Below are 27,945 nucleotides of genomic sequence, written 5' to 3'. Positions count from 1 at the left end.
CTCAGAGATACCTTGGAGTCATATTAAGACTCTATTTAGGCGAGGCGCAGTGGCTCACACCTGTAATCCCAGCACTTTAGGAGGCCGAGGCGGGCAGATCACTTGAGGTCAGGAATTCAAGACCAGCCTGGCCAACATGATGAAACCTCAGTCTCTACTAAAAATACAAAAATTAGCCAGACGTGGTAATGGGTGCCTGTAATCCCAGCTACTCCGGAGGCTGAGGCACGAGAATCGCTTGAACCCAGGAAGAGGTTTGCAGAGAGCCGAGATCGCACCACTGCACTCCAGCCTGGGCAATAGAGTGAGACTCAGTCTCCAAAAAAAAAGAAGAATCCATTCAGCTGAGCATGGTGGCTCATGCCTATAATCCCAGCATTTTGGGAGGCCAAGATAGGAGGATCTCTTGAGCCCAGGAGTTTGCGATCAGCCTGGCCAACAAAGTGAGATGCTGTCTCCACTAAAAATACAAAAACTTAGCTGGGTGTGGTGGTACCTGCCTGTTATCCCAGCTACCCAGGAGGCTGAAGTAGGAGAATCACCTGAGCCCAGGAAGTCAATGCTACAATGAGCCGAGATCACAATGCCACTGCATTCCAGCATGGGTGACGAGAGTGAGACCCTGTCTCAAAACATAAGAGAATTAGTAGAGAAAGCAGCATATCCCCCAGCAAGGCTGCAGCTTCCTCCACCTTCTAAGCTGCCTTCCCAGCTCCAAAGTCATGCAGTACCTCCAGACCCCTCAAGGCCTCAATCCTTTCACCCACACTGTGTCTATTCTTTGCTACACCACTCTGAAGAGTGCAGCAGATTTTAGTTAATAAACTCCCTCTTGGTTCCTGCTCACAGCCCCTGAGGCCCCTAAGACCAGTGAGTACCTCACTTGACTTGAGGCATTGTCTAAGGAAGGCCCAGCTAGTCTGCCATTTCCCTTAAGGTGAGTGAGTCTTCTCTCAAGGCTCCTCAGCCCCTTATGCAAGAGCCACCAGTTTCCCTGCACTTCACTCACCTTGACACAACTGAATCTTCCAGGAGCAGTCACCAAACCCTAGGGAGTTCTTCCCAGACATCCAGCAATTCAGCCAGTCACATCAGGATTCAACCCCAACGAGCCAGAGCCTCTTGGGGATTAAACCCCACACCCGTCCACAAAAGGCCACACGGACCCTTTCCTTTCTATAAATTGTGTTGTCTTTTCTTGTGTTGTTTCAATGAAGCAGACACCAGGAAGGAATATCTTATCTTAACTTGATTAGGGCAGGAAAGTGGTGAAATGAAAACAGGTAAGACCCTCCCAGGGCACTGACAAGCGAAGCACTTTAAGCCTGGGCTATTTTTATGTTGGTTTGACCAATTTACAGGTGTTACATGCGTCTTCCTCTTCCTTTGCTTCTCACAGACACTTATTCTGCCTGGCATTCATGAGGCAAAAATCCACTGTGCTGCCCTAGTTTAAGAACCTAAGGTCCACGCCTGAGCAAGAGCCGCCACTGACAGCCAAGGCTCCCTTTTTAGCCAAGAAAACACACAAAAATGGGTAACTGCAAGACGAAATGATGCATCATGACACATAGATTTAAACGAAGCACCAGAGCCCCAGAGATACATGTACAGGTCAAAAGGAAGATTGCATATTATAATCCTTCAAGTATTACTGTCTTTTCTAATTCTTTTGGTAGTTTAGCACCTTCAAGTTCCCTTTGTCATAAATTCTGTGTCCTGCTTGCTGACCCTGCTCTGTGCTGCTGTTCAGTGGCCTTGGCTGATGCTGGGGCTCCTGGGCCTGAACAGCCAGAGCACTGTATTGTATTTCCTTACAGCTGGCGTATATCGGATACCTGATGCTCTTCAACTATATCGTGTTAGTGAAGATGGAACGCTGGCCGTCCACCCAGGAATGGATCGTCATCTCCTATATTTTCACCCTGGGAATAGAAAAGATGAGAGAGGTAACGGCTTTTATAAAAGAAAACGTAAGAGAAAGACAGTGATTAAGTTCTATCTGTGGATGGAGGGGACAGGAAGATGCCTGGGATGCAAATTAAGCCGGAAACTGTTTTCTCTAACTCTACCACAGCTGCTTCTTTGCTCCTCTGACAAACCTGGGGAGGCTTCACAGTGTGGTGCTTATAGGGGTATAACTCCCTGAGTGCTTAGGATTTGGTCTATTCTCTGCTAACGTAGCCTTTGTCCCAAGAAGGCCTCTAGTTGTTTTTGATGCCTCATCCCTATAAACATGACTTTCCAGATTTTGCCACTTTTAACTCCCATTTCTCCCCCTTATTCTGGGTGTCTTCGGACACAGCCTGCCAATACCTGTGACTCTCTGGATGTATTTCGGCTGCTTTAGGAGGAACTCTGCTTTCACTCATTGATTGGATTTATTCTCTGGTTTATTTCTTAACATTCTGCTCGTACCTGCTGGGCACCAACCACTCTGCCAGCAGGAGGGACCACCAAGGTGAACTGAACACAGATCCTTCGGGTTGTGAGTGCAGGGTCCCTCTTTTCTCCCCCCACTTCTATGGCCTAAAAGGAGCCTTCAAAATGCCACCCCTAAATGGTTTATTTGAAATCAGAGCTAACCTCAGGGGCCCATCAGATTCAGAGCTGCTAAAAAGAATGTGATTAAGTGAAAATCCACAAGAGGGCTCTGCAGCCCCACTCAATGTTCACCACAAGCTCCTATTTCATCAGGGAAAGCCATTAGGAAGGCAGGCTTAGGAGGTAGTGCTGATTTCTCTGCATTTTTCCTGAAATGACAGTAAGCAGGACAGGCCCTTTCTGGAAGAAATGCTCCCGTTCAAGTCCACTGGGTCTTTAAGAGCTCAAGAACAACCCTAATTGCTGTACTGCAGTGGGTGGGAAAACATACTGGGCACCATAGGAAAAAAGGACTCCTACAAATCCACAACTTCATTCTTGCCTTCATTACAAAGACAGATTAAAAGGCAAGGGTTTCAGCTCTATAATGTTCTCTTCCAGAGAAAAGATGCAGTATCTGTTAGATGCAGTTGTACTGGGATCATTAAAAAATGTCTTATCTCTTAAGCCCTTCTCTTGAGTTTTTAAACTATTTGGGTGATATTTTAACTCTGACTACCATCTCCCCATCCTGAGAACTTGGGAGTGGGTCTGCTAGTCTCATTTTACAAGAGCCTGGATTTAAAAAAAAAAAAAAAAAAAAAGGAATGCCTTGCCTTGTTCCAGCTGGTTGTCTACACTTCGGTCTTCCCATTCATGGTGCCTTTTCTTCTTGACCAATGTTGTGGATTTCCCATTTGTAAACTGAAAAACAGTAATAAATTTGCTTTGGTCTTTGTGCAGCTCTCTGAGAACTGAGGCCTGCTCCTGCTGGGGCCCTGTGGCTGTGCTGTGCCAGCTGGCACTCGAGCGATTTAACGCCTAGACGCATATTCCTTCCCCATGATAAGCAGAAAAGGGAAGGACTCGAGCAGGGAGATTGGAGTCTCTCCAGGGACCAGACTGGGAGAAGACAGGGAGCAGTCTGTACTCCACGGACTGTTCTGGCAGAGGCTGCCAAACGGGCAGGCTGCCAGGAGCCTCGAGGCCTGGATATCCATTTCTCCTGAAGAGGCATAGATTAGCAGGGAGGGCAGGGCTTTGGAGGCTGGAGTCAGGAAGGGGTCAACTGAAGATTCCCGCTTCCCGTGGGGAGTGAGGCGGTGACCACCTCCGAGTCTGACCTTTTCCTCTGCGGCTCAGTGAGGCGGCGCCCCAACCCCTGTGTCCTGCCCTGAACTCACTGAAGAGTTGCTTGACGACCAAAGGGTGAGGACCCCACAGGCCATGCCCTTCCTGCCTCTTCACAGTCAGCACGCAGGACCTCCAGGGCTCAGACGCAAGATCCTGGAAATGTGGAAAAGTTTGCATGCTTTGGTGCCTTCCCAGGGATACACAAAAGGAAGGCTTTGTGGTTTCCCATGATACCCCCATTCCCAGCCCCACATACTTCTGCCCGGAGTCACCAAAGCAAGCCCCGGTAATCCCTTAATAGCATGGCACTGTTTACAGCATGCGTGGGTAGACGTTATCTCATCTGGATCCTACCCCCGCCGACAACTCTGTGAGGTCGATGGCGTGACTATGATGACGTCCCACTGCACAGGTCTGGGAACTGAGACTCAGGGTTTTAGCAATTTCCCCGTATCCCACAGCTAGAAAGGACAACTGAGTATGAAACCTGACAGATCCGTCCCTAGACTCACTGCTCTTTCTACTCCCCCACGATGCTCCTCAGGCTCCCAGGGTTCTAAGACAGGTGCCTGAGGGCTGGTTCGAGAGGTGGAGGAGGCAGGGGGGATTCTTGACTTTCCACTTCTGCCTCACCCCGGACTGTTCTGCTCTCATCTTTTTTAATGTTGGGACTTTACCAAAAAATGCTTCACTATTTAAAAATGATACTACAAACCTCTGTGTTTAGCAGTTTTAGGAAAGTGTGAGCAAAGGGTTGGAAAAGCTCAAGGCATTGCCCATCAACCCCCTCTCCCAGCTACATACACGGATTTTTGCTCCGTTAAGATGCAGCCAGGGAGTGAGAAGCCATCAGGACAACACCAGCTGCAGAGATTGCTGATGACTAGGGCAGTGGTTCTCAAACTGTGGCCACCAGCAGGAGCTGGGAACTTGTTAGACATGTAAATCCTCCACCCCACCCCCAGCCTCCTGAAGCAGAAACTCCAGACTGAGGGCCCAGCATCTGTATTTTACCCAGCCTTCCAGGTGATTCTGATGTGCACTGAAGTTTAAAAACCCTGGGCTAGGGCTTAGGGCAGGACACTGCCTGTGAAAAATAGGGCTCCCAGGTAGCTCCTGGTACCCTGCTCAGCTTCCAAGTCCCAGCCCTGACTTACAAAAACCCGTCTTCCTTAGTATTTGAGAATTAGGTAAATCATTATAGTGGACATGAGGATTCACACAAATAGCTGGATATAGACCTGCCTCCAGTCTTTTCTCTCCTCTCCTTTGAGAGGTTCTGAGGTGGGGAAAGGGGTTGGTCATGGTTTGAAGAGATGGAATCCTCAGAGGTAAACACCAGCAATTGAGGAAGGTGGCCCTGGTGCACAGCTTCACTAAGTGGCATTCCCTGGCTTCTCACATCCTGGGGTGGTCTGTGATGCAGGATGGGTGCAACTTCTGCTGTCCAGCTGTGCATTTCATAGACCCATGTGTGGTAGCCCCTCTAAGTTTAAGGTAAGGCAAGAGTCCCACAAAGGAGTTAGGATATGCAAGGAACTGGAAAATTGCTGTTAGTGCCTACACAACAGTCAGTCTGTTGACAAATATGTATTGAGTTTCTATTATGTAACAGGCCTGGGGTACAAAGGGTCTGCCCTCAGAGCTTCAGTCTAGGAAAGAGAGAAGAATGGATGGACAGATTAATAAATAGATGATTGATCGATTGATTGATTGATAGGCAGACACACATACTCATACACACATACATATAAAAGCTACAGTAGATAATTTCATATAGTGATAAAAACTTCAAAAAAATAAATAGGGTAATGTATTGGAGTGACTTGGGGACGTGAAGTCGGCTGCAGCTAAAGTAGTCAAAAAAGGCCTTCCTAAAAAGGGGACATTTGATCGGAGACCTTGAAGATGAAGAGGAGCCAAATACAGATCTGGGAGAAGAAAGTGCTGAACAGAAGGAATAAGTACTAGCATCCTGAATATCAAATAAACTTGTTATGCTTAAGAGATGACCAGTATGGCTGCAGGGTAGAGAATAAAGGAGAATATGGTGGGACGTGAAATGAGGCCACCATAAGGAGTTTGGATTTTTCACTATTTGTAATGGAAGTCATCAGAAAGCTTAAGCATACAATTATGATCATTTGCTTTAGTTTCTGTTGTTGTTGTGTTGTTCATTTGTCTCCTAAGTCTTTTTTTAAATTGAGGTATAATTTATCTACAATTGAACAACTCCTAAGGGTGCAGCTTGAAGAGTTTTTACCTATGCATATAACCTGGTAATTGCCAGCCAGATCTTTAAAGATCCAGGCTTTTAAAGATCATTATTTGTGCTGCTCAGAGAATGGGTTGAGGGTAAGTGGGCAATGACGATGGTGGGGATACCAGTTAGAAGGCTGCTGCAATCTGTAAGATGTGATGGAGCTTAGAATAGGGAGGCAGCAGTGGAGGTGGTGAGAAGTAGTTGGCTAGGTTGCATTTAGAAATAGAGGTGATAGGACTTGGTGCAGAGGATGTGGGATGTGAAAGAGAAAAATGGAGGAGTCTTCCCAAGTGAACAGCCTGAGGAACTCAATATGGTGGCACTGTTTACTGAGATGAAGGAAGACTTCAGAGATTTGCAGCATACTAGGATTGAATCATTTTATAGCAAAACTCTTATGTGTGTCTTAGAATTTTACCACCACCCAAAGAATCAAAATTATTGCTTATATGTGCCTTTGGAATATTGCAGCTGAATAATCACCTAAGCTTAGCTCAACTGGACTTTTATAGCATGCAAGTATTTAAGTAGATATAGGTAGACAAAGCAAGCTACTAACATCAGCCAACAGACCAAGCACTTCCCAGCTGGGCTGAAAATACAGACAGAAACCAGACCTAACCCTGCTCTCCTTCCTGCCTTATAGATTCTGATGTCAGAGCCAGGGAAGTTGCTACAGAAAGTGAAGGTATGGCTGCAGGAGTACTGGAATGTCACGGACCTCATTGCCATCCTTCTGTTTTCTGTCGGAATGATCCTTCGTCTCCAAGACCAGCCCTTCAGGAGTGACGGGAGGGTCATCTACTGCGTGAACATCATTTACTGGTATATCCGTCTCCTAGACATCTTCGGCGTGAACAAGTATTTGGGCCCGTATGTAATGATGATTGGAAAAATGGTAAGCAGGGTCTTCTGATTCCATGTTATAAGTTTTCAGAGGAGGAATGGTGATAATAGATAGAGGGAAATAATTCATTTGGGCATGCTATCAAAGTCTAAATGAGATGGCCCTAGAGGTGTTTTATTTTATGAATTCCTTTTGAATGTTTGGGGGTTTGACTACATCTATATACAAAACTGGAGAATTTATCCATCAGTCACTCATTCATTTACTGAAAAATACATAAGATCATCTATTTCATGCTGGACACTGGACTAGGAGTTGGGTATACAAAGATGTTCTTTCCATGAGATTAAAATTGATGGGAGAGAGAGGGAGGGAGGAATTACCACACCATGTGAAAAATGCTGTAATAGAGATGTGTATAAAGTACAACAGAACCACAGAAAAGATAATATAGGTCAGAAAAAGCACACAGAGGTTACATTTTAGCTGGGTGTTGGAGAAGGAATGGGTCTCCACTACAAATTTTTAACAGATTTTTTGAAGATCCTGTATTTTTAAGTAAAGTTCTAGAAAAATGCCTTTCCCTACACAAAGGGAAGAAAAACATAATTTATTTGCACTGAGTTGAGTTGGGTTGAGTTGGGTTTGAATTGAACATTAAGTTCTATCATGCATCATGTGTTTGTTACACTACTGGAAAATGATGTCTGTTAAGAACTAGCTTCCAGAATGATGCTCCTACTTATCGAATTCTTGAAGAAAAAATCCCAAGTAACAAGCTAATATGCTTCCCTACAAATGGCCGAGGACTTGTTCCAATAGTCCTTGACCACACACCAGCTTCCAGACTTTTTCCGTAGAGACTGAACCCTAGGAGAACAGCATCAGTGTGAATCTGGGAGTGCATCAGTAAACAAGCTCCCTCTCAAAACTCACTAGAGGAAGAATCAGAGCCTGAAGCCAGAACTGGGTACTTTTCGTCAGTTCTCCCAGTTTTCTAAGTGTGTCCCCTACTTCATCTTTACAAGATATATGTGGAAAAGCTAAGTACATCTGTCCTACCATGACGAACACCTCTTTCTTACTGAAAAACCTTTTTTACTGGTCAGACACAGTGGGTCATGCCTGCAATTCCAGCATTTTGGGAGGCTGAGGCAGGCAGATTACTTGAGCCCAGGAGTCTGAGACCAGCTTGGGCAGCACAGTGAGACACTGATGATACAAAAACTAATGAAAAATTAGGGCCGGGCAGGGTGGCTCACACCTGTAATCCTAGCACTTTGGGAGGCCAGGGTGGGCAGATCACCTGAGGTCGGGAGTTCAAGACCAGCCTGACCAACATGGAGAAACCCTATCTCTACTAAAAATACAAAATTAGCTGGGCATGGTGGCGTATGCCTGTAATCCTAGCTACTCGGGAGGCTGAGGCAGGAGAATCACTTGAACCCGGGAGGCAAGGTTGCGGTGAGCCAAGATCACACCATTGCACTCCAGCCTGGGCAAGAAGAGCTAAACTCTGTCTCAAAGAAAAGAAAAAGAAAAATTAACAGGGTGTGTGTCGACATGAGCCTGTGATCCCAGCTATCTGGGAGCCTGAGGTGGGAGGGTCACCCGAGCCCAGAGTTCAAGACTGCCGTGAGGTATTTTTTTCTCGAAAACAGAAAAAGAAAAACCTCTTTGCTAATATCTTTCACTTCACTTCCACTGTATGAGCCATTGAAACCAATGATTAGTCAATAGATGTTCTTTTTTTTTTTTTTTTTTTTTTGACAGTGTTTTACTCTGTCACCCAGGGTAGAATGCAGTGCTGCCACCTCTGCCTCCTGGGTTCTAGCAATTCTCCTGCCTCAACCTCCCGAGCAGCTGGGACTACAGTCACCTGCCACCACGCCAGGCTAATTTTTTGTTTTTATTAGAGACGAGGTTTCACTAGGTTGGCCAGGCTGGTCTCAAACTCCTGATCTCAAGTGATCCACCCGCCTCAGCCTCCCATAGTGCTGGGATTACAGGTGTGAGCCACCATGCCTGGCTGATGTTCTTTATTATTATTACTTGAGATTTACTATATGTATCATTGCTAACTCAATATTTATGGAACAGCTCTGTGTATGTATGTATGTGTATCTCTACTGAAATGAATCTTAAATAATCACGACTTTTCTTACAAAATCACTAACAAACTCATGCAAAGAGAGGAAGAATTTGAATTCAAAATGAATTGGGCATAACACATTGAGCAATTTATTTAAACCCCTTTGAGACTTGGTTTACTTGTTTCTAAAGTAGTGATGTATAATAAATGCATATCTTATAGGGTTATTGTTGTAATTATTAGAAATAATACATACTAAATGACCAGCTGTGTCTGGCTCATAGCTGGTGGTTGACAAATTATATCTGTTATCATTATGTTCAAATTGCATTTTTTAAATACAATGAAAGAAAGGAAAAATTGGTGAGTATAGTTATTATGCTGTATTCCTAACCCTACTGTACAAATGGTATTTATAACACCAGCATTGTTTAGGACAAATATCACCAAACTCATTCTAGAGAGAAAAAACACTTGAATTCATGAGCTTGAGTTACTTACCCAAAACGGAACCCCAGTTCAATTGGGGATTTTTTGACTAGGAAAAAAATGTGTATCTTACTCCATTATACTGCCTGTTATATCATCTTCTTTGCACTTTAACAATGAATTTGAGATTGTGGTGAAAATTCCTGTCTAAAAGCAGAGAGTCTAGATTTAGAGTCAAGGGATAGGGCTCAGGAGGTAGGATCTGTGGACCCTCTCTGCAATTTATATATAAAAATACGTGGGTGTGTGAATTTTCTGGACAGAGGGGACAAGCTTTCATGAGATTCTCAAATGTATTTTCAAGTGGACCCAATGAAAGCAAAGAACTATAATAGCTATAAAATTAGGCCACATTTTCTCAACCTTGACACTGCTGATATCGTGGGCTGTATAATTCCTTATTTTAGGAAGCTGTCCTGTGTATCATAGGATATTTAGCAGTGTCTACCCAGTGGATGCCAGTAGCATGCACACGTGCACACACACACGCAGTTATGACTACAAAAAAGTCTCCAAACATCTCCACGTGTCCCTCAGGGAATGAAATTGGCCTCTGTTGAGAATTACTGCATTCTGTGATTACATAATCAGATTGGATGTTTTTTCTGATTGCTACCTTATTTTATTTTAACAAATAAAATCTGAAAAGACCCAAACAAACCAAATATATTACCCTTTAAAGCCTGGGTAGCATTTATATACTTGGAATAATTGAAGTCATGCTAATGCAGCGAGATTATTTTAAAATCCACGTCTATCATCTTAATAATGGCATAATTATCCCAGTTTTGACTAGAATGAAACCTTACTCAGGAGTGTGCAAGAGGAATGTACTGCATTTTCTCTACCTTTTAACTTATGAATGACTTCATTTATCAGTCAAGAATAAGTACAAAATGAGTATATTTGGGGACTTTGCTTCTCTTTCAAGGGGCTTTTAAGATAATCAGTTCAATAATTGATGCACTGATCCAGAAGGCTGATAAAATATGCCTATAGAATTTATCAGTGAGCCAGATGGACTACCAGGCTGGAACTTAAGAAAATGTGCCCAGATGTGTTATACTGAAAGCCTCTCAACATTAGGGAGTTCCCATTCAGCACAAAACAGCCAAGTGAGTCCCTGCCCTGTGGTCTAGGGACAGACAGCTGATGAGATTCCTGGACACACAATCATTAGGAGTCTATTTTGAAATTGGTACTATGAGTCTTTGCATAATATAAGAAGCCAGTACACCAAATGCCTCACAGCATGGAAAGCCTGCATATCCGGAAAGACTCCAATTGATCTGCTGCAGGCCCAGAATCACTTAACAAAATCCTGACTCCTTTCCTCCATATTCCACTTCTCAATGGAATTCTCTAAGCCTAGTACTAAGCTCACTTACATAATTCAGAATAAAAACAATAATGATAGCTATCATTTGCTGTGTGCCAGATACCATGTCAGACATGTCATCATCATACCCCCTCGGAAATAGGTTTTCATATCTGTGTTTAATAATTTAAACAATTGAATAAGAGACTAATCAAGGGACAATAGCAGGATTCAAATTTCTGTCTAACTGACCCCACAACCTGACCTCCTTCCAACTCTAATAATAATAATACATTAACATTTATGGAGAACTTACCACATTGTTTCACATGCCATCTCATTGAATCTTTATAAAATAAATGTATTATTATTCCTATTTTACAAATAAAATAAAACAAGATTAAGCAGCTTGCCCGAGGCCACCTAGCTACATTTCTTTTTCTTTCCTTTCTTTCTTTTTTTTAACATTCAGGAAAGCCTTTATTTTGTTTTTGTAATTATTTTTACTCGTTTTGTGTGAATTATTTTCCATGTAGCTATTTTTACTAGCAAAGTCAAGATGAAAACCCAGGTATTCTGACACCTAAGTACATGTGTTTAACCACTACAGTGTATATATAATATATATTATATACACATTATATATTATATATACATTATAATGTATATTATACAATGCATATTATATATGTGTATTATATATTACATTATATATAATAAATTATATAATATATATTATATACTGTCCTCTGTAGAACACAACAGAAAGATATTTACAAGATTAGGACAGGATCAGCTCTCTTAATATTGAACCGACTGGACAATTTAGCTTTAAAAAGAGGAGGCCAGCCCCAGTTCTCACTAATAATGCTCTATTTCTGCACTGCATTCTATCAGATTTTGGTATTTGTATGAAAGCTAAGACTTCTTTGAAATATATGAAGCTAAGTGTTTGGGAAGAATGTTTCTTCTCTTTGATTGTTTTGACCCTTTGGATAGATAGCACAATCAATCTGAACAAAAACAATCCTGAGAAATTAAATTAGAACAGTTTCTGTATTTACTGGCTGAGTTTCCTTGGGTCAAACTAGCTTCTAAATCTCATGAGCACAAACCTTCCTCTCCCAACCCATCTTTTAATCAGTGTAAATAAACACAACATGAAGGACCCATGTGTGCTTTTTCATTGATAGAACTTTTTGTAAATAAATGATGAAAGAATTTTATAAAATAAGAGAGAGGATGAAAAACAGACCCATGTTTTCTATAAAACTTTCAACACAGCTGGCTTGCTCACTTTAAAAGAGTTCTGAGACCACTAAACTATAGAAGAAATAACTAATTAGCATACAACTTTAAAGACTACTTAAAAATATGAATGGATGTCAGATTTTAAGATATTCCTGTTTGGTTTTTAAGTCATGCAACACTTGTGAGATACATTTTGAAGTTGCCTTGAAAATTGATTAGATCCCAGTGTCCTAAGGCATACAAGGAAGGCTATAATGTTTGAATTCCAATAACAGACACTCTTTTAAAACAAAATCGTGGCCGGGCACAGTAGCTCATACCTGTAATCCCAGCACTTTGGGAGGCCGAGGCGGGTGGCTCACAAGTTCAGGAGTTCAAGACCAGTCTGGCCAAGATGGTGAAACCCCATCTCTATTAAAAATACAAAAAAATTAGCCGGGCATGGTGGTGCACACCTGAAATCCCAGCTACTCAGGAGGCTGAGGCAGACAATTGCTTAAACCCGGGAGGCTGAGGTTGCAGTAAGCCGAGATCGCTCCACTGCACTCTAGCCTGGGTGACAGAATGAGACTCCATCTGAAAAATAATAATAAAATAAAAATAAAAAAACTGTAAAACTAATTTGAAGACTCCATTATCATTGATAAAATTAGCATTAGGCTTTTTTTGTGGATGGGCATCCCTTCAAGAAGTATGGTATCTAAGAGAAAGTCTTTTGTATTCTATGTTTTGATGCAAGCGATAGAAACCAATCTCCAACTAGCTTAAGCCTAGAAGGGATATATTGACTTATGAAGGGCATAATGAAACTGGCCTTAGGGGCTACTGCAAGCAGGGACCCAATCACTGTCAAGCTTTGCTCACTTTCTCTTGCAAATCGGCTTCATTTACTCTGATCAGTTTCACTGGCGGAGAACTCAGCGTCAGATACAAATACTATGAACTCACCCCATTACAGAGACACAAGGAACTTCTTTCTCCTAGCTTTAGTTAAAAACAAAACAAAGCAAAGCCAATACAAGGATTCTGGTTGGCCTGTCTTGGTCAAATCCCTGCCTTCTATCACTCTTGCCGGGGCTAGTATCATATTTAACAAAGCCTGGAAAACACACCTACCTTGTGGCCATACTGGGTAGAAACTGTTTATAAAAGGAGGAGGTAATGGGTTCTGGCCAGAAAAAATCAATAGTTATTGCATCCTCATCTATTTAATATTTTGAGTGATAAAAGGAAAATAATTTGGCATATAAGAAACAGATCCCAAATAACATACATCATGGAAAGAAGGAAGAATGAGGAACAAGAGATAACATTATATTAGACAGCAGCCTGGAGGATTTTATAAACATGTCAAGATGAAAATCCATCATTTCTACAGCAGGTACAGGTCTGAGTCATTAGGGTGCATGATTCTAATGCCCAAGAAAACACCCTCCATAGCCAATAGGATACCCTGCAGGAGAAGTATACAAACAGCCATTTTCTCTGAGAGACTGGTTGGTGGTAGAATACTATGCAGTGGGGTGGGGCCACAAGAATAAGAATATAATGGATATTTGGTTTATCCTAGCTTCGTTTATAGGCAGTTTTTGTTGTTGTTTTGTTTTGTTTTTGAGCTTTCCAATTTTTCATTAGCCTTTCAGAACTTAGAAAGGAGGTTTACAGCATTGCAGTCGCTCTTGGAATAGTTCAACTCTCCCAATTCCAGTTTCTCTAAGAAGAAAGAGACCCATAGAGGACACTTGCCTCCCCCAGGAGCAGAGAAAAAGTTAGCACCTGATTCACACAGAGGCCTAAGCTTCCATTTATATGACTCCTATGCCTAGCCTATGTGGGACCTATGCTCGGTCCCACAGACAGCAATGAAAAACAAAGAGGCTTCATCTGTGTGTGCACTTTTTTAAATGTTTTTTGAGTCACTGATAGAATTCTGTGGACACTGGCTTCAACAGACCAAGCATCTTCTTATCTGGACACAACTCCCTGTCTAAACATCCCTTCCCAGCAGTCTAGAAAGTGGACCTCCTCCAAAGGTTCCCATCATTGTCAGCAATTATAAGAACACTCAATCATATGGGTTTTCTCTTGTTTCTCCCTCTGCTTCCCCACCCTTCCAGATGATAGACATGATGTACTTTGTCATCATTATGCTGGTGGTTCTGATGAGCTTTGGGGTCGCCAGGCAAGCCATCCTTTTTCCCAATGAGGAGCCATCATGGAAACTGGCCAAGAACATCTTCTACATGCCCTATTGGATGATTTATGGGGAAGTGTTTGCGGACCAGATAGACCGTAAGCAAGTTTATGATTCTCATACACCAAAGTCAGGTATTTAAATTCAATTCGGTTATGTCTTTTCCAAGTTCATTTGTTTGTTCTCAATAAATGGCTCAAGATAGAGGACCGATTCCTAGCTTGCTATCTTGGAGGAAACAAAAATTACAGAAGGTGAATATACAATTTTAGCAAAGTAGTTCTTGGGTGTTTCTTTAGGTATGTCATGTTCTGTGACACGAATCGACATCTGGTATACCAAATTTGATCAAACAATGAACCACTTAGAAAGATCTAAATTACTTTATGATTCAAACTCCCAGGGCCATGTGTTGAATATTTCAGTATCAGGAATATTTTATGTCACTACCTCCCTACCTCTACCCCAGCCACCAGCCCCAGCCTTTAGAAAATAAATTTCTTGAGTTGGACTTCAGAACAAATAAACAATGCTCGATTTCACCATCAGAATTCAAGAGTAAGGGCAAACATCTGCATGGTATTTTTCTTGCACTGGAAACTATTCTCCAACTCCCTTTCCCACTGTCTTAAATTATGTGCTATTGAGACTCATAGGAAGCTAGTATTCATTGCCTGGAAGTATGGAAAATGCCTTAGGTCATAAACTGAGTTGCTCGCTATAAATGCCAAAAAGAAAATAGTATCTATATTATGAAACGATTCAGTGTGGGGAGTGAACGCCAGCAGGCCCCCAAGGTTTCATGCCCTAATAGATGCTGATTCTCTGTAATAAACACTCCTTTTGTATGGAGTTTGAAGATAGTTGTATCCTAGGAGTCTGTTCCAGGATTTTATTGGGACCAAATGTCAGGACACACCAGGCATTGGGAAATTTTTTGGGAAGAAAGCATCATTAAAGAAACATCTTTCAGTGTGGAGGAGTTGAATCCCAGGAGCAATGATTTCTCATTTCCCCTGAGGAGTTTAGTTCTGGAAATAACATCCCTCCAACATTGTTGAATTAACATTTTTCAGACATTTTTTTGCTGACAGGCCAGCCATCTGAGCCCTGGACTGTGGATATGGATTAGGGTTACATAACCAGGTAGTATAGCTTATTAAGAGCAGGAGCAGAGACTAGTTAGCATCCCCACTCCCACTGACCATCTCTGGTAGGACTGAGACTAGGAAAATAGGGACAAGGCAGCAAAGAGTGTGAGTCCTCCAGGCCTGTGAAGAGGATGTGTACGTTGGCAACAGAACACACCGGTACGTCATTTATTCTTCCACGATGGATTTTGAACAAACACACTTTCCTTCTCAAAATGCGTTATCTAAGGCAATCAAGACTTTTTGGAACACCTAATTGGAACAAATACTTGTTTCATGAGACTTAGCCAACTCACTGAGGAAGAATTTTAACTCCATCTCCTGGTTGTAATATCTCTGGCTGACAATGTGCAGCCTTCACCAAGACAGCTTGCCAGGGACTGGGGAAAATCCTTTTGAGAGCCTGCTTTCAAACAGTCCCTAAAGGCAAAACAACACTTTTTAAAAACCCACCTATGACCATTTTCCTCAGAGATTAAATGTGCTATTTCCCCCCAAGAAATTGTTTTTCCACTTAGTTACATTATTTTGCCTTTTTTAGTTTTCCTTTCTGCTCCAAAATGAGATTAAGCCCCCAGGGAAGTTTTGACAATGCCACATTTTGGGATGGGAGAAGGAGGGAGGTGTAGGTGTGTTTTATAAATGGGATTCTGTCTGTCCCTCTACAAGTGGCCATTTATTGATGTTGTACTATGAACCCAGCCTAGTGCAACAAACACCACCATCTGGCTGAATAAGAGGATTTATTATTGTTATTTTAAAAGAAGGGCTGATTGTAGTTTAGAACTTGAAAACCCCCTGGAGACAGAGAAGATGTGTTCTGTGTGAGTGAAACATGAAAATAGATTTCCCACACTGTTAATTAGATCTGTGGAGCTCTACGTGTGTGAGAATAAATTTCGACTCCAAACCTCAATGTATAACTGACCCAGCCTTGGATAGATGCAGCCTTCGTGATGCCCTTCCGCAACCACTTACCTTCCTTTTCAATGTTCTGAAAGAGCTACAATGGTAGCCACTGTTCTAAGCTAAATCAGCCAGTTTTCTGTCTAGTGCTAGTATTTGTCCTTTCTCAAATGGATATAGAAGGCTGCCCCCAAAATCTGTCATGACATTTGGCCAAGGTCATTGAACATTCCTGTCCTCCAAATGATTTAATATTCATGTTATAGCCCTGGATGGGCCCAGTGGGGATTGGGTGACTGCCCTAGCTGGTCATTCAGAACTGCTCTGGAGTCCCAAGTACCAAGCTATTTGAGAAAGGTACAAATCTTTTATGCTGCCCTACGATGTCTTGCCTCTTTTCTGTGTCGTGCCCAGGTTGGTTTGTGAAGCATGTTTTCAGGCTGATCGGATTTCATATCCGCCTGGACCCACAGCGCTGCCCAGGGTCTCCAGTCCCATCCTGTGGGTGTACCCCGTGCGGGCCTTCTGAAATGCTGCTCATTCAAACACACCTTCGCAGAGTGACTCATTTCTAACGGAATGCGTGTGCTCCATAGCTAACTCTTTTTTTTTTTTTTTACTTCAGAATTGCTGAGCCCATTTCATGTTTGGGAAAATACTCTTGCTTAATTGGGTTGGACGTATATGGATGTACAATAGGGCCCTTAGGGTGGGTTTTTAACATCAATCATACACCTCAGAAGAGAGGGCGGCTTTGATGCCCTCACTTCTGGGAGGCAATGTTACCTTGCTACAGATCTTTGATATGCCTTCCACCTTTTCTTCTGTTATTTGTTCTAAACACAGAGATCAAAGATCGATAAGATCAATAAAGCCTAAGATACTGGAATGAAACTTGTAAGGTTACTTTCCAAATGTGCTTAAAACTAAACCCAAAGGAAAGAAAATGGAGTCGCTGTAAAGTCACAACATAATTTAGGTGCTTTTCACTTCTAAGCCATGTTGAACTAAACACAAATGATAGTTCAGCCTTAATCTAAGTTCTCTGTGGAGACTGAAATGTTTGTTTTGTTTGGAAGCAGAGGAGAGTGAGAGAATGTGATTGGAAGCAGAAGATAAGGAACCTGGGGAAGGGACAGTGACTGTCCGCTCTACCCAGAAACTTTGCCTACCACCCTGGTTTAATTCGTGGGAATGCAACTTGCTGTTGTTGTGTGGTTGGTTCCTTTTTGGTTTGTCTGGCTTCTTTCAAATAGCCCAAAATTGTCCTCACGTGTTTGCTATATAGAATCCTAGCTCTCCAAGAACCAATCTAAGGGCTACCATGAAACAACTTAGGCCCTGGGTTGTTAAATGCATGGCTACCAAATGATGACACCCTTTTGGGTAGTCTCATTAGTGTGACCCATGTGGCATGGCCTCTGAGAGCTGGTCAGGATCCCACTGGAGCTTGAGGAGAAAAGCCACTTAGAAAAGAGGAGCAGCAGAATTCATTTCCACCCCAGCAGCATTTCATGCCAAGGCCGGAGCAAAGCTAAAATTAGATGGACTCTTGCCAGCTTAGAAATCTGGTTCTGCATTCTGGTGTGTGAGGTGCCTAGAAGTGCACCTTTGTTGGCAGGGAAAACGGGGTGTCTCTGGCTTTCTCCAGCCCCTGAATGAATGCAACTTTCATTTATTTACAGGGCATCCATGTGCTGCTGGCTGTATATTCAGATTCCCCAGGCTGTACCAGGGCAGGAGGAAAATGAATCATGCTCTTGAATGCATTAAGTAAGGGTCTAAATTTAGTCCTCCTTTCTGCTTCTCTGAGTATTTTTACAAGTTTAGATAGTAATGTGAAAGCAGAACGTCCAAAACTTACTTTCTACCATGACAACTTAATATTATCTAGCCCTTTCCATTCACTCCAAATTAGCTATCCAATCTACTTAATGCCTGGGTTATTTTTTTTTCTTACTGCCTAGGGCTTTTCCATCTAAAATTAATAGGTAGTCTGGGGTAGGAAGGTTTTTGTTTTGTTTTTGCTTTATTTATGTATGTATATATTTAGTACAAAGGTTTGCTATAAAAAAAAAAATCCTTGCTCCTTTGTGTCCATGTTGTCTCTGTGATGTTGACTGAATTTAAAGTGTTGTTTTTGTCATGTGTGTGCATGTAAAGCCAAAACACATTCCTGGATTATTTTTCTGCCTCAAATCAATTGTTCCTCACTTCCCATGTGGAAATCAGGACATCTCAAGGAGCCAGTCTCTAAAATACGCCTGCTTATGGTGAAGTTTAGAGCAGCATGAACGAAGAAGATGACTGTTGTTATGCATTGCAATCATGAAACTCCAGTTCTCAAGACTCAGGGCTGTGCATCTGTTTAGTATTCTGAACTGACCTTCTCTAATGGATTCAGAGCACACTAATGCCTAACAGCTATAGCGTGGGGAGTGTTGCTTGACCAAAAAAGTATGTTGGAAAAGGAAAACTTGAGCCAGTGCCAACTTTTGGGAAAGGGAGAATTGTTTTGTTGGGTTTTGTTTTCACAAATTGCTAAGGAAGCAAGCCAATATGAGGCACCATCCTCATTTTCTGTCCCTGAAAGTCAGCTCACGTTATAGAGAATACCCACCTGACTTGTTTACTAATACAAACTGAGGCTTAATGGATTTACAAATAACAGAGCTATCTGCAGACAGGACTTTGTGATGATTCCGGACGCTGTTTTGATCAACACTTGTTCTATTGTCATAACATTTAATTAGCATTTTCTCACAGGTTGGACTCCACTTTGAATTCTTTCTTCAGTCAATGAATATTTATTTTGTTTGTACTGTGAGCTGGGAACCAGAGCACAGAGATACATGTGACGGAGGCATTGTCTTCAAGGAGCTTACAGTCCAGGAAAGGCAAGCTGCCATTGACGATACATGTGTAGAGATGGAGCCAAAGAAGGTAGCCAGTTCTACCTGGGGTGGGAGATGAGACCTTGCACAGAAAGGGAGGGTTGAGCTGAGCCGCTCGATATGAGCTGATGTTTCAGGAAGATGAGAGCAGGAGGTGTAAGGAGAGAAGAATGGCCTTCCAAACTGCGAATTAGTATGAAAAGTTCCAGGAGCAGTGGATATTTAGTATGGCTGATGGTAGAGTAAGAGGCAAGAGACAGGAAGTAGGACGGAAGGGTCTGAGGAGACAGACGGGGTACAGATCCTGGAGGACTTACACTCCATGCTCAGAATAGTACCATGATCAAGATGTATGTTTTAATCAGAGCTCCCAAGCAAAAATGTGGAAAGTCCATAAGAGGGGTAGAGGTGGGAAGTGAGAGGTGAGAGGAAATTTCTAATGCAGCAGCAGCTGGAATGGAGGAAACAGACAGGATGAGATTTTAGGAAGGTACAATCAAAAGAACCTGGAAAGAAATCAGATGGTGCAGAGGGTGATAGTGGGAAAAGTGGATGGGGATTTAAAACAGAGGAGCTGGAGATTACACCAAGGTTTCTGGCTTAGTCTAAAGGGTGATGTCATTCACTGAGATAGAGAATCTGGGACAAGGAACTATGGGGGTATGGGGACTTTTTCTGTCAGGATTGAATTGAGTTTGAGGTTTCTATGAGAATTCCAGGAAAACCATGAAGAAGGCTATTTTGCACATAGAACTCTGGAGCTTAGTAGAAGCTGGACAGGAGATAGAGATTTAGGGATCAACCACCGTGATGGTTAATGCCATGATGGGTGAGCTTACCAGCGGGCACAAGTAGAAAGAGAAGAGAAGGCCAGAGAGGAATACTGAGTGGTCAACGGTGTCAAATGCAAGAGAAAAGTCCAACTGGGTGAATATTTATAGACGTCCATTCAGTTAGTCCTTCAGGAAGTCACTGGTGACTTTTGCCAGGACATTTTTATTTCAGTGCAAGTGCAAAAACCAATTGCAGTGATGTAAGAGTAAATCAGCAACAGAACAAAGCATTTACTAGGCAAGAGGGAGCGAAATGCTGTATATGTATCCGCGGGGCAGGAGGGGCAGAGAAAGCACAATGCGGTAGAGCTCTGAGAAGAGTGATGTCTTATAATCACCACTAGGAAAGTGGCAGATGTCACTGACTTGGTACATATCACAGGATTGCTCTGGGCCACCTATTTGCATAGATAAGTTGTGTGTTTTCCTAGTCATGACTCTGCACCCCAGATATAGTACAGGAAAGACAAATGGCTGGATTAATCCAAGATTGAGGCTTTGCTGTGCCCACATGGCAGAGAGGGAACAGGGACTAGGGTTATTAAAGATGTTTGCAAGGGTTTTTGAAGTTATACATCGTGAGGTGTAAGACGAAGGGAAAAGAAAGGTATAAAGTTGGTGAAAACCCCAGAGGAAAAAGGAATAATCAAAGGACTAGATTTCTAGCCTGAGAAGCAATTACATTGACTAAAGGTCCTGAAGGCCGTGATTATACGATGTTGTGGTCAGGCAATAGTAAATTGGTGTTCAGAATTAAGAGGTGAAGCAGTTTAGAATAATGATAAGGTCCAGGGGTAGCTATGAGGATGGGTTCTAGAACATGCTGGAGTTGAGGTCAAGTATCTTGAAGCTAGATTCTTCTGTGTTTATCAATACAGATATTGAAGTTGTTCACAATAATGACAGGAGAAGGTGTGAACGGGAAGACTTTGATCAGGATGACCTGAAACTCAAAAAAGAAAGGGTTTTATACACAAGAGTGAAAAACAGTGGTTTGGAAAAGGCAAAGAATATCAATAAAAATGCAGACATTGCCTCGGAACCACAATGTAGAAAAATGTGCAACTTCTACTTGAAAAGGTAACAGAGAGGTGGTGTCTTCCTGCAAGATGGATTTTAATTAAGGCAAGAAAATGGGGAAGTGGACTCATAAAAAATATGAGAAAGAAGGCCAGGCACAGTGGCTCATGCATTTCGGGAGGCTGAGGCAGGAGGATCATTTCAGATCAGGAGTTCAAAACTCCAGTGACACATTATTGCGCCACTGCACTCTAGCCTGGGCAACAGAGCAAGACCCTGTCTCAAAAAAAAAGGTACAAGAAAGCAGAGGAGTTTGTATTCAGTGATAATTGGGTTCTGGAAGACTCAGGGGAAAAGGAGAAAAAGGAAACAGCGATGAGAGTTCAGGGGCAGAAAGCCTAGCATCATATGAAGACAATAGCCCAGGGGAAGGTGGGTGGCTGGAGGAGCTTGCATTGTAGGAATAGGAGATGATAGAAAGAAGTACGGTGGGAGTAACTTATCCAGAGTTTTAAGACAGCTAAAGACTGGAACTCTAGTAGTATAAGAGATCAGATGAAGCTAATGATATCTAGCCCTAAAAGGATGGAACTGGAGACTTTGTGTAATAGAGAAGAGTAACTAGATCCTGAAGAGGAACCTCCCCAAATGGCTAGAGAATTCTCCATCTCAAAGGAGGCTCTCCTTTTGAAATTGGCAATGGCTTGTGATGCTAGAGAAGCATCATTCATCACCTTCCACAAAGGTGAACTCTTGATATAACCTTGGAATATTCCACTTTTCTTTAACCTTTTCCAGACTTGCTAATACCTTGCCTATAATTAAATTTAGCGCTTGTTCCATCTTGACCATTTTCAGCCTCTGTTGTAATTCTGCCTTTAACAGAGCACTTTTGTTTCACCCTATGTTTGCATGACTTCAAAGACCATGCTTTTTCTACTCTATCATGACTATAAGTCATAGGTAACCTGGCTACTCCCAGTGGTACTCCAGAAACACCATGTAGCCTGAGCCCACAAAGCATGCGCAAGCTATGAAGTGTAGCGTTCACTCTCATACACTCTCACGTGTATGTGCAGACTCACATTTCTTTTTTCTCTCCTCCAGCCCTGCTTCTGCCAAGACATTTTTATCTATTCCCCAAATCCTCCTTTCTGTTGCCCCTTCTGAAAACACTCTAAGGTCCCTGAGAGCTTGTACATTTGGACCACAAAAGCAGCCAGAGAAACTCAAGGGCTATTTCTGGATTCTGTGCTGCAACCTTCCGTTCCCTGGGGTGGGGGGTACCAAGCCAGTACCTGCTTGAAATATAGGAAGAGAAGTGAGTACTTCTACATACTATTCCACCACACTAATTTAACCATCTTGTAAGTAAAAACAGGATACCCAAAATAAAAATAAACCCATAGGCTCCACGCATCCTAGACATAACCCACATGTTTCAAAGAAAGATTATATATGAAGTAATTGTAACCTGGTGTCATCATAAATCATCTCACAGTGTGGCCACAGGGATCTCTTAGACTCCCAGAATGGTGGTAAGTCTGGAAATTCTTCAGAATAGCCCTGTACAGTAGAATCTACTGTGATGGGTGATGGTACTCATCTAGATCTATATTGTCCAATACCATAGCTGCTCGTCACATATGGCTACTGAGTGCTTGAAATGTGGCTAGTATAAACAAGAAACTAAATTTTTTATTTTTTTCTTTTTAATTAACTGAGATTTTAATTTAAATAGCTGCATGTTGCTAGTGGCCACTGAATTAGATAGCAATGTTCTAGAATATAAAAATCCTTTAGAATGCCAGCTCTGTGAGAGCAGGGACCACATCTTTCTTGTTCACTGCGGTATCTCCAATACCTCAAACTATGTCTCACACAATGTAGGTGCTCAGAAAATAGTTGATGCATGAATTAAACTCCTTGAAGCAGAGGATAGAGAGTGATGTTGTTATCTGCTTTAAACAATCAATCAAGCAAACAAAAAGATTTCAGGGACTACATATAAAGAAACTAGAAAAGCTGAAGTGTCAGAAATGTCAGTGAAGATGATGAAAAGAAGCTACGTTTGTTATAAAGGAATTTAAAATGTGGATTAAATTAAATGTAGTGATCATGGATTCATCACACACACACACACACACACACACACACACACACACACACGCACAGGGTGGAGGTGGGGAGGAGTGAGAAAGGAAAGTGGACTCAAAGGGGATTCTAGAGTTAAGTTCCTGAAAATAGCTAGCTAACTTTGTTTTCAAGAAGAAAATTCCAGCTGCATTCAAGAAATATCTATTGAAAAAGTCATGATTGTAGTATATGTGCAGAGATTAGGCAGCTATAAGGAAGGGAGGGAGACAAAGAGGGAGAGAAGGAAGGAAGAAAGGAAGGAGAAGACAAGGAAAAAAGGGAGGGAAGGAATGAAGAAGGGAGGGAAGGAGGGAGGGAGGGAGGGAGACCGGCCCACCTGCTGGCCCTTGATTGTTGAGGGCAGCAGAGGAAGGAAGAGAGAGCTGTGTGAGCCCAGCAGCAGGACCAGTTGAGGCCCATGCAGACAGCCCCACCAGCTCTGAGCCTCACCATGCCGGCGGTGGTTGCCATGCATCCTGTAACTATGGCCTTTCCAAAGGCTCAGTGTTCTGACCAAACACAGCAAGGCAGATGGTTGATTTCCACTCAAAGCAGAGCAGAGTACACCCCTTCTGAATAACGTGGCAAGATTTTAATTGATCTGTATTAACAGCAACCAACAAATAGACTGATCTCCACACAGGCTAACTATTAGCAGATGATCCCAGCAAGGCTCACACATTAGTTGCTTTTCCTCAGATGTGACAGAGTCCAAATAAGCCTGCAACCTCAATATGTAAGGGAAAGGAAGATGCTCAAGATCTTTTGCAAGATACTGTCCAGTGGAGCGAGTCGCTTCCTGCGGCTAGATATCAGACCACGTCTGTCAAGTGATGTTTGACTGAATTGTTTGGCTTTCAGCCAAATATTTGATATCTAGAACATCAGGCCTAAGGTTCAAGATGAGTGCTTGCTTGGAAAAAGACCCCAATAACTTCAGGTCAAATGCAGGATGTTGAGTCTTCATCTTAGTGACACACTCAATTCAGGGAGATGACACCCACTGGTGAGTTAAGGATAGACAGGCTATTTCTTGGCCCAGGCTGTGGTTACATGGGCTTTCATTTTACACTGGACATATATGTTTTATGGACTCTTCTGTGTATATATCTCATAATCTAATACACAAAGGAATAAAGGAGACATCCTGCTATAATATTTTCCAGATTCTAGTTTGAATGGGTTCATTCATTCAATGACATTTACTAAGCACTTCAAGTGCCAGGCTCTGTGCCACGAGATGGGAGTTAAAAAGACATACTTTGTTGCCTCAGTTTTGAAGGAAGTTGCTGAAGAAGACTGACAGCTAAACACACATTACAAATCAGCGTGATATATATTTTCATAGAGGTGTTGTGTAAGGACTTAGCTCAAAGGAAAGAACACAGTTTAGCAGTAGGAAAATGGGCAGAGAAAAGGAAGGGAGGGCCAGATGCACTCTGAGAAAGTCTCCTGGAGGTAACAGTTAAGCTGGATCACAAAGGATATTAAGAGTTTTTCAGACAGATAATGACAGGGCATTCTAAACAGAGGGACTGTTATGTACAAAACCAGAGGCATGACAGAGCATGCCTGGTGTGGGCATATGGGGGCCAGAGAGAACGGAGATATGAGGTGTCCTCCCTGGGCCAGCCTGGAACTAGCCTCTAGGTTATTTCTGTGTCCGAGGTACTCCCAAGCCCTCTGTATCTACACTGGGTTGATGTGGACACCATATTGTTTTTGTCTGATTTCTTGTGTGTATCCCTTATTGGATTCTATGCATTGTGGGGGTTGGGGATGGGTTGGGGCCAGGGTCTGTATTCGTCTTTTCCACCATTACTTGAGTGAATTAATGGAGAAGAGGTTAGTAAGGCAGATTGCTGTAAAGGGCTTTATATGTCAGGCTAAGGGATTTGGATCTTGTTGGAAATTCGCAGGTCGCCTTGTGTGGAGCCCCTTTTTAAGCATAGCTTCAGTTTATGGGATGCATAGGTGTCACTGAAGAGTGGGGAGATCATGGCTAGAAAATATGCAACCATAATGCTCATTTCAGGGAAATTAGATAAGCCATAAAAAAGCCCTTTGTTCCAAAATATCTTCTAAAACAGGAGCAACAACCTTCTCTTTTAAGAGTCAAAACATTCCCTGAACAGGTTAAACCTGCTGACTCTTCTCGCCTTAATGTGAAGTATGTGAATCGCTCCTCTCAACCCCCAAAATAGCTGAAATCAGCATTCAGGGAAGGGGCGTTGAAATGGGGGCAGGTGACGTGGAAGCTGATGGCTCAGCATGCATGAGGTGGACCCTGAGCAGCCAGAAGCCAGCATGAGGCAACTGAGTGTCTGGAGGGCAAGAAAAGTGAGACAGGGTGTGGGGAGGCTTCACAAAGACACATGGTGGCAAAACGGCTTTGCCTACATGGCAGTTTTGTCAAGGGTCCTGGCAGATGCCCAGTTTGCCTCCAAACACTGTCTTCTATGCTGCCTGCAGTAAATTGCTGATGCCGGAACTTGAATATCAGGATCACCTGAAGTTCTACAAGCCTCAGGCTCCTCAATTCAGTCTGCGGGCATGGGCTTCCTAGCTGCAGCTGTTTCAGTTCAGCTAGGTTTCTCCTCCTCCAAACCCTATCTCTCCCCTTCTGGAAAACTAACAGAGACAGAGGAGAGAAAGGAAGAGAGGAGAGGAATGAATGCATTTATATACTACCCTTTCTCATTTTTTCTTATCATTAGTTCATCCAAATCAAAAAATCTATTCCCACTGGGCACGGTGATGCACACCTGTAGTCACAGCTACTTGTGAGGTTAAGGCAGGAGGACCACTTGAGCCCAGGAGTTCTGGGTTATAGTGTGCTGTGTCGATCAGGCGTCCACAATAAGTTTAGCATCAACGTAGTGACCTCCTGGGAGGGAGGGACCAGCAGGTTGCCTAAGGAGGGGTGAAGTGGTCCAGGTTAGAAATGGAACAGACCAAAACTCCCATGCTGATGGGTCGTGGGATCACGCCTGTGAATAGCAACTGCACTCCAGCCTGGGCAACATAGTGAGACTCCATCTCTAAAAAACTAAAAATAAAAATCTATTCTCCAGGAAACTCAAAGGTCTGAAAGGCCCAAGGACAGCCCAGAGGAGCTGAGTACTCTCAAACATGCTTACTTGTGATCACAAGATAATCTCTCATAGTCAAGGTCTATCTCACTGGTTCTCAACCAGGGGCAGTTGCACCCCCTAACCACCACCCAGCAAAGAGACATTTGGCACTCCCTGAAAGTATTTTGGTTGTCACAACCCAGGGGGCGCTACTAACATCTAGCAGTAGAGGCCAGGGATGCTGCCTAACATCCCCTGATGCACAGGACATCTTCTCCAGACAAAGAATTATCCCACCCAAAATGTCAATGTGCTGAGATTGAGAAAACCTGGCCTATCAGAACCCAAAATTCAACTCCTGATTGCTTCTGAAAGAGATGACACAATGTAGTTGCCTCAACTTGTAAGAAGTCCTAAAGGACAGATCTGAAGGGGCCCCAAGTCCTCACAAACTAAAGCCAGGCAGAGAGTGCTGCAGGTCCCCATTGATCATCCCTTACAGGGTTTCACGACATCTCCCTCTGCTCTGCTCACTCTGTCTTCAGACCAAAGACCAAGTTAGGACATTGGGCACTTAGGGTGTCTGAACAGTCAACGTGAAGGACTCCTTTTGGCAAACGCCAGTAGATCTTGTCCCATGCCCTTGGGCACCAGTTTTGGACATAATAAGCTATCATTGCTATGAAGAACAAGAAGAACCCAGAGGCCTTAACCTATGATTTAGAATTTACAAATATTTTGCTAATCCAGGTGGAGTCCAGCAAACTTCAACACCTCCCTTCTCAAGTTTGCATCTAAGAGAGACACCAGTCTTTTTTTTTTTTTTTTTTTGGATACAAAAGCACCATGATGCACTCACAAAGAAAGTGGTCTGAGTGATCTCAGACATCCTGGCAAAATAGTTCAGTTCAATCAATCCAGCTCACCATTTGTGATAAAGCACAAAGGGGAATCAAACCCCCCATGATAAGATTCAATAGTTATATTTACTGACCAACTTAACACCACTGAACCAAATTGAAAACAGTTTTAAACATTCACTGGGGCCAGTGACTCTCTCCTGAGTTGATGGGCTAGCTTTACAGAATCACAGGCCTTGAAGCAAAGGGATGAAGTCTGCTATGTGCCCTTTTTAATATTCTGAACAAGAGCTTCAGAAGTAAAATGTCACTATGAACTGAATGGTTACAGTACTGTTACAAGAAAGCCGGTTGCTGACAAGTACTTCAAAGTCACTCGTGCCACCTGAGGAACATAACGTTCAAGCACCGAAGGAACTATATATGGTGCATGCGGTTCTATTCTACAGCAAGTAATTGAATATACAGGGCGGGGGACACCACTATCAAACAGATCATGCACTAAAAGACTGGATTCTTTCCTGTGGATTTAAGATTATCAACCCTATCAGGAGTCTACATAAGATAGCCAACTGCTGAAAATGTCACTGCTTTTTGCAAAATGTATGGCAGTCGTACTTAAGCAGATTATATTGAATACAGGGATGCCTGAATTCTCTATTAACTACCAAGTGTGTTACAAAAGCTATGTCTTGGGTTTCATGGGTTTCTTCTGACATTTCTAGGGAAAGGGAAGTCAATTAACATTTGTTGAGAGGCTATTACAGTGGCTGGCACCAGGCCAGGCACATGATACACTCTGACTCATTAGTGCTGATTTACTAGTGATCTACATGAAGAACAGAGGTTAAAGAACTTGTTGAAGGCACACAGCCAGAAAGTGGCAGAGGCTGAATTGGA

The 27,945-nt window shown here is 42.7% G+C and overlaps 1 protein-coding gene and 1 long non-coding RNA gene across 27 annotated transcripts in view; one reads left to right on the top strand and one right to left on the bottom strand.

The window, feature by feature from the left end:
- TRPM3 (transient receptor potential cation channel subfamily M member 3) overlaps nucleotides 1-27,945 on the top strand; it is a 905,462-nt gene that overhangs the window by 829,184 nt on the left and 48,333 nt on the right. For 23 of the 26 annotated variants that reach the window (XM_034967586.3, XM_034967598.3, XM_034967583.3 and 20 more), the window contains 3 exons: nucleotides 1,821-1,949; nucleotides 6,627-6,878; nucleotides 14,095-14,269. In XM_034967586.3, coding sequence (XP_034823477.1) covers nucleotides 1,821-1,949; nucleotides 6,627-6,878; nucleotides 14,095-14,269 — 556 coding nt within the window. Of the gene's footprint in view, nucleotides 1-1,820; nucleotides 1,950-6,626; nucleotides 6,879-14,094; nucleotides 14,306-27,945 lie in introns of all 26 variants that reach the window. The other 3 variants (XM_034967578.3, XM_034967575.3, XM_034967581.3) reach the window with 1 other exon arrangement.
- The window catches only part of LOC129393079 (uncharacterized), a 189,241-nt gene continuing 163,258 nt past the window's right edge, over nucleotides 1,963-27,945 (bottom strand). The window contains exon 4 of the long non-coding RNA XR_008619702.2: nucleotides 1,963-3,288. This is a non-coding gene — a long non-coding RNA (uncharacterized LOC129393079). The remainder of the gene's footprint in view (nucleotides 3,289-27,945) is intronic.

This window comes from Pan paniscus, chromosome 11, assembly GCF_029289425.2.
Source record: "Pan paniscus chromosome 11, NHGRI_mPanPan1-v2.0_pri, whole genome shotgun sequence".
Lineage (NCBI taxonomy): Eukaryota > Metazoa > Chordata > Mammalia > Primates > Hominidae > Pan > Pan paniscus.
This window is presented reverse-complemented; position numbering and strand designations above follow the sequence as displayed.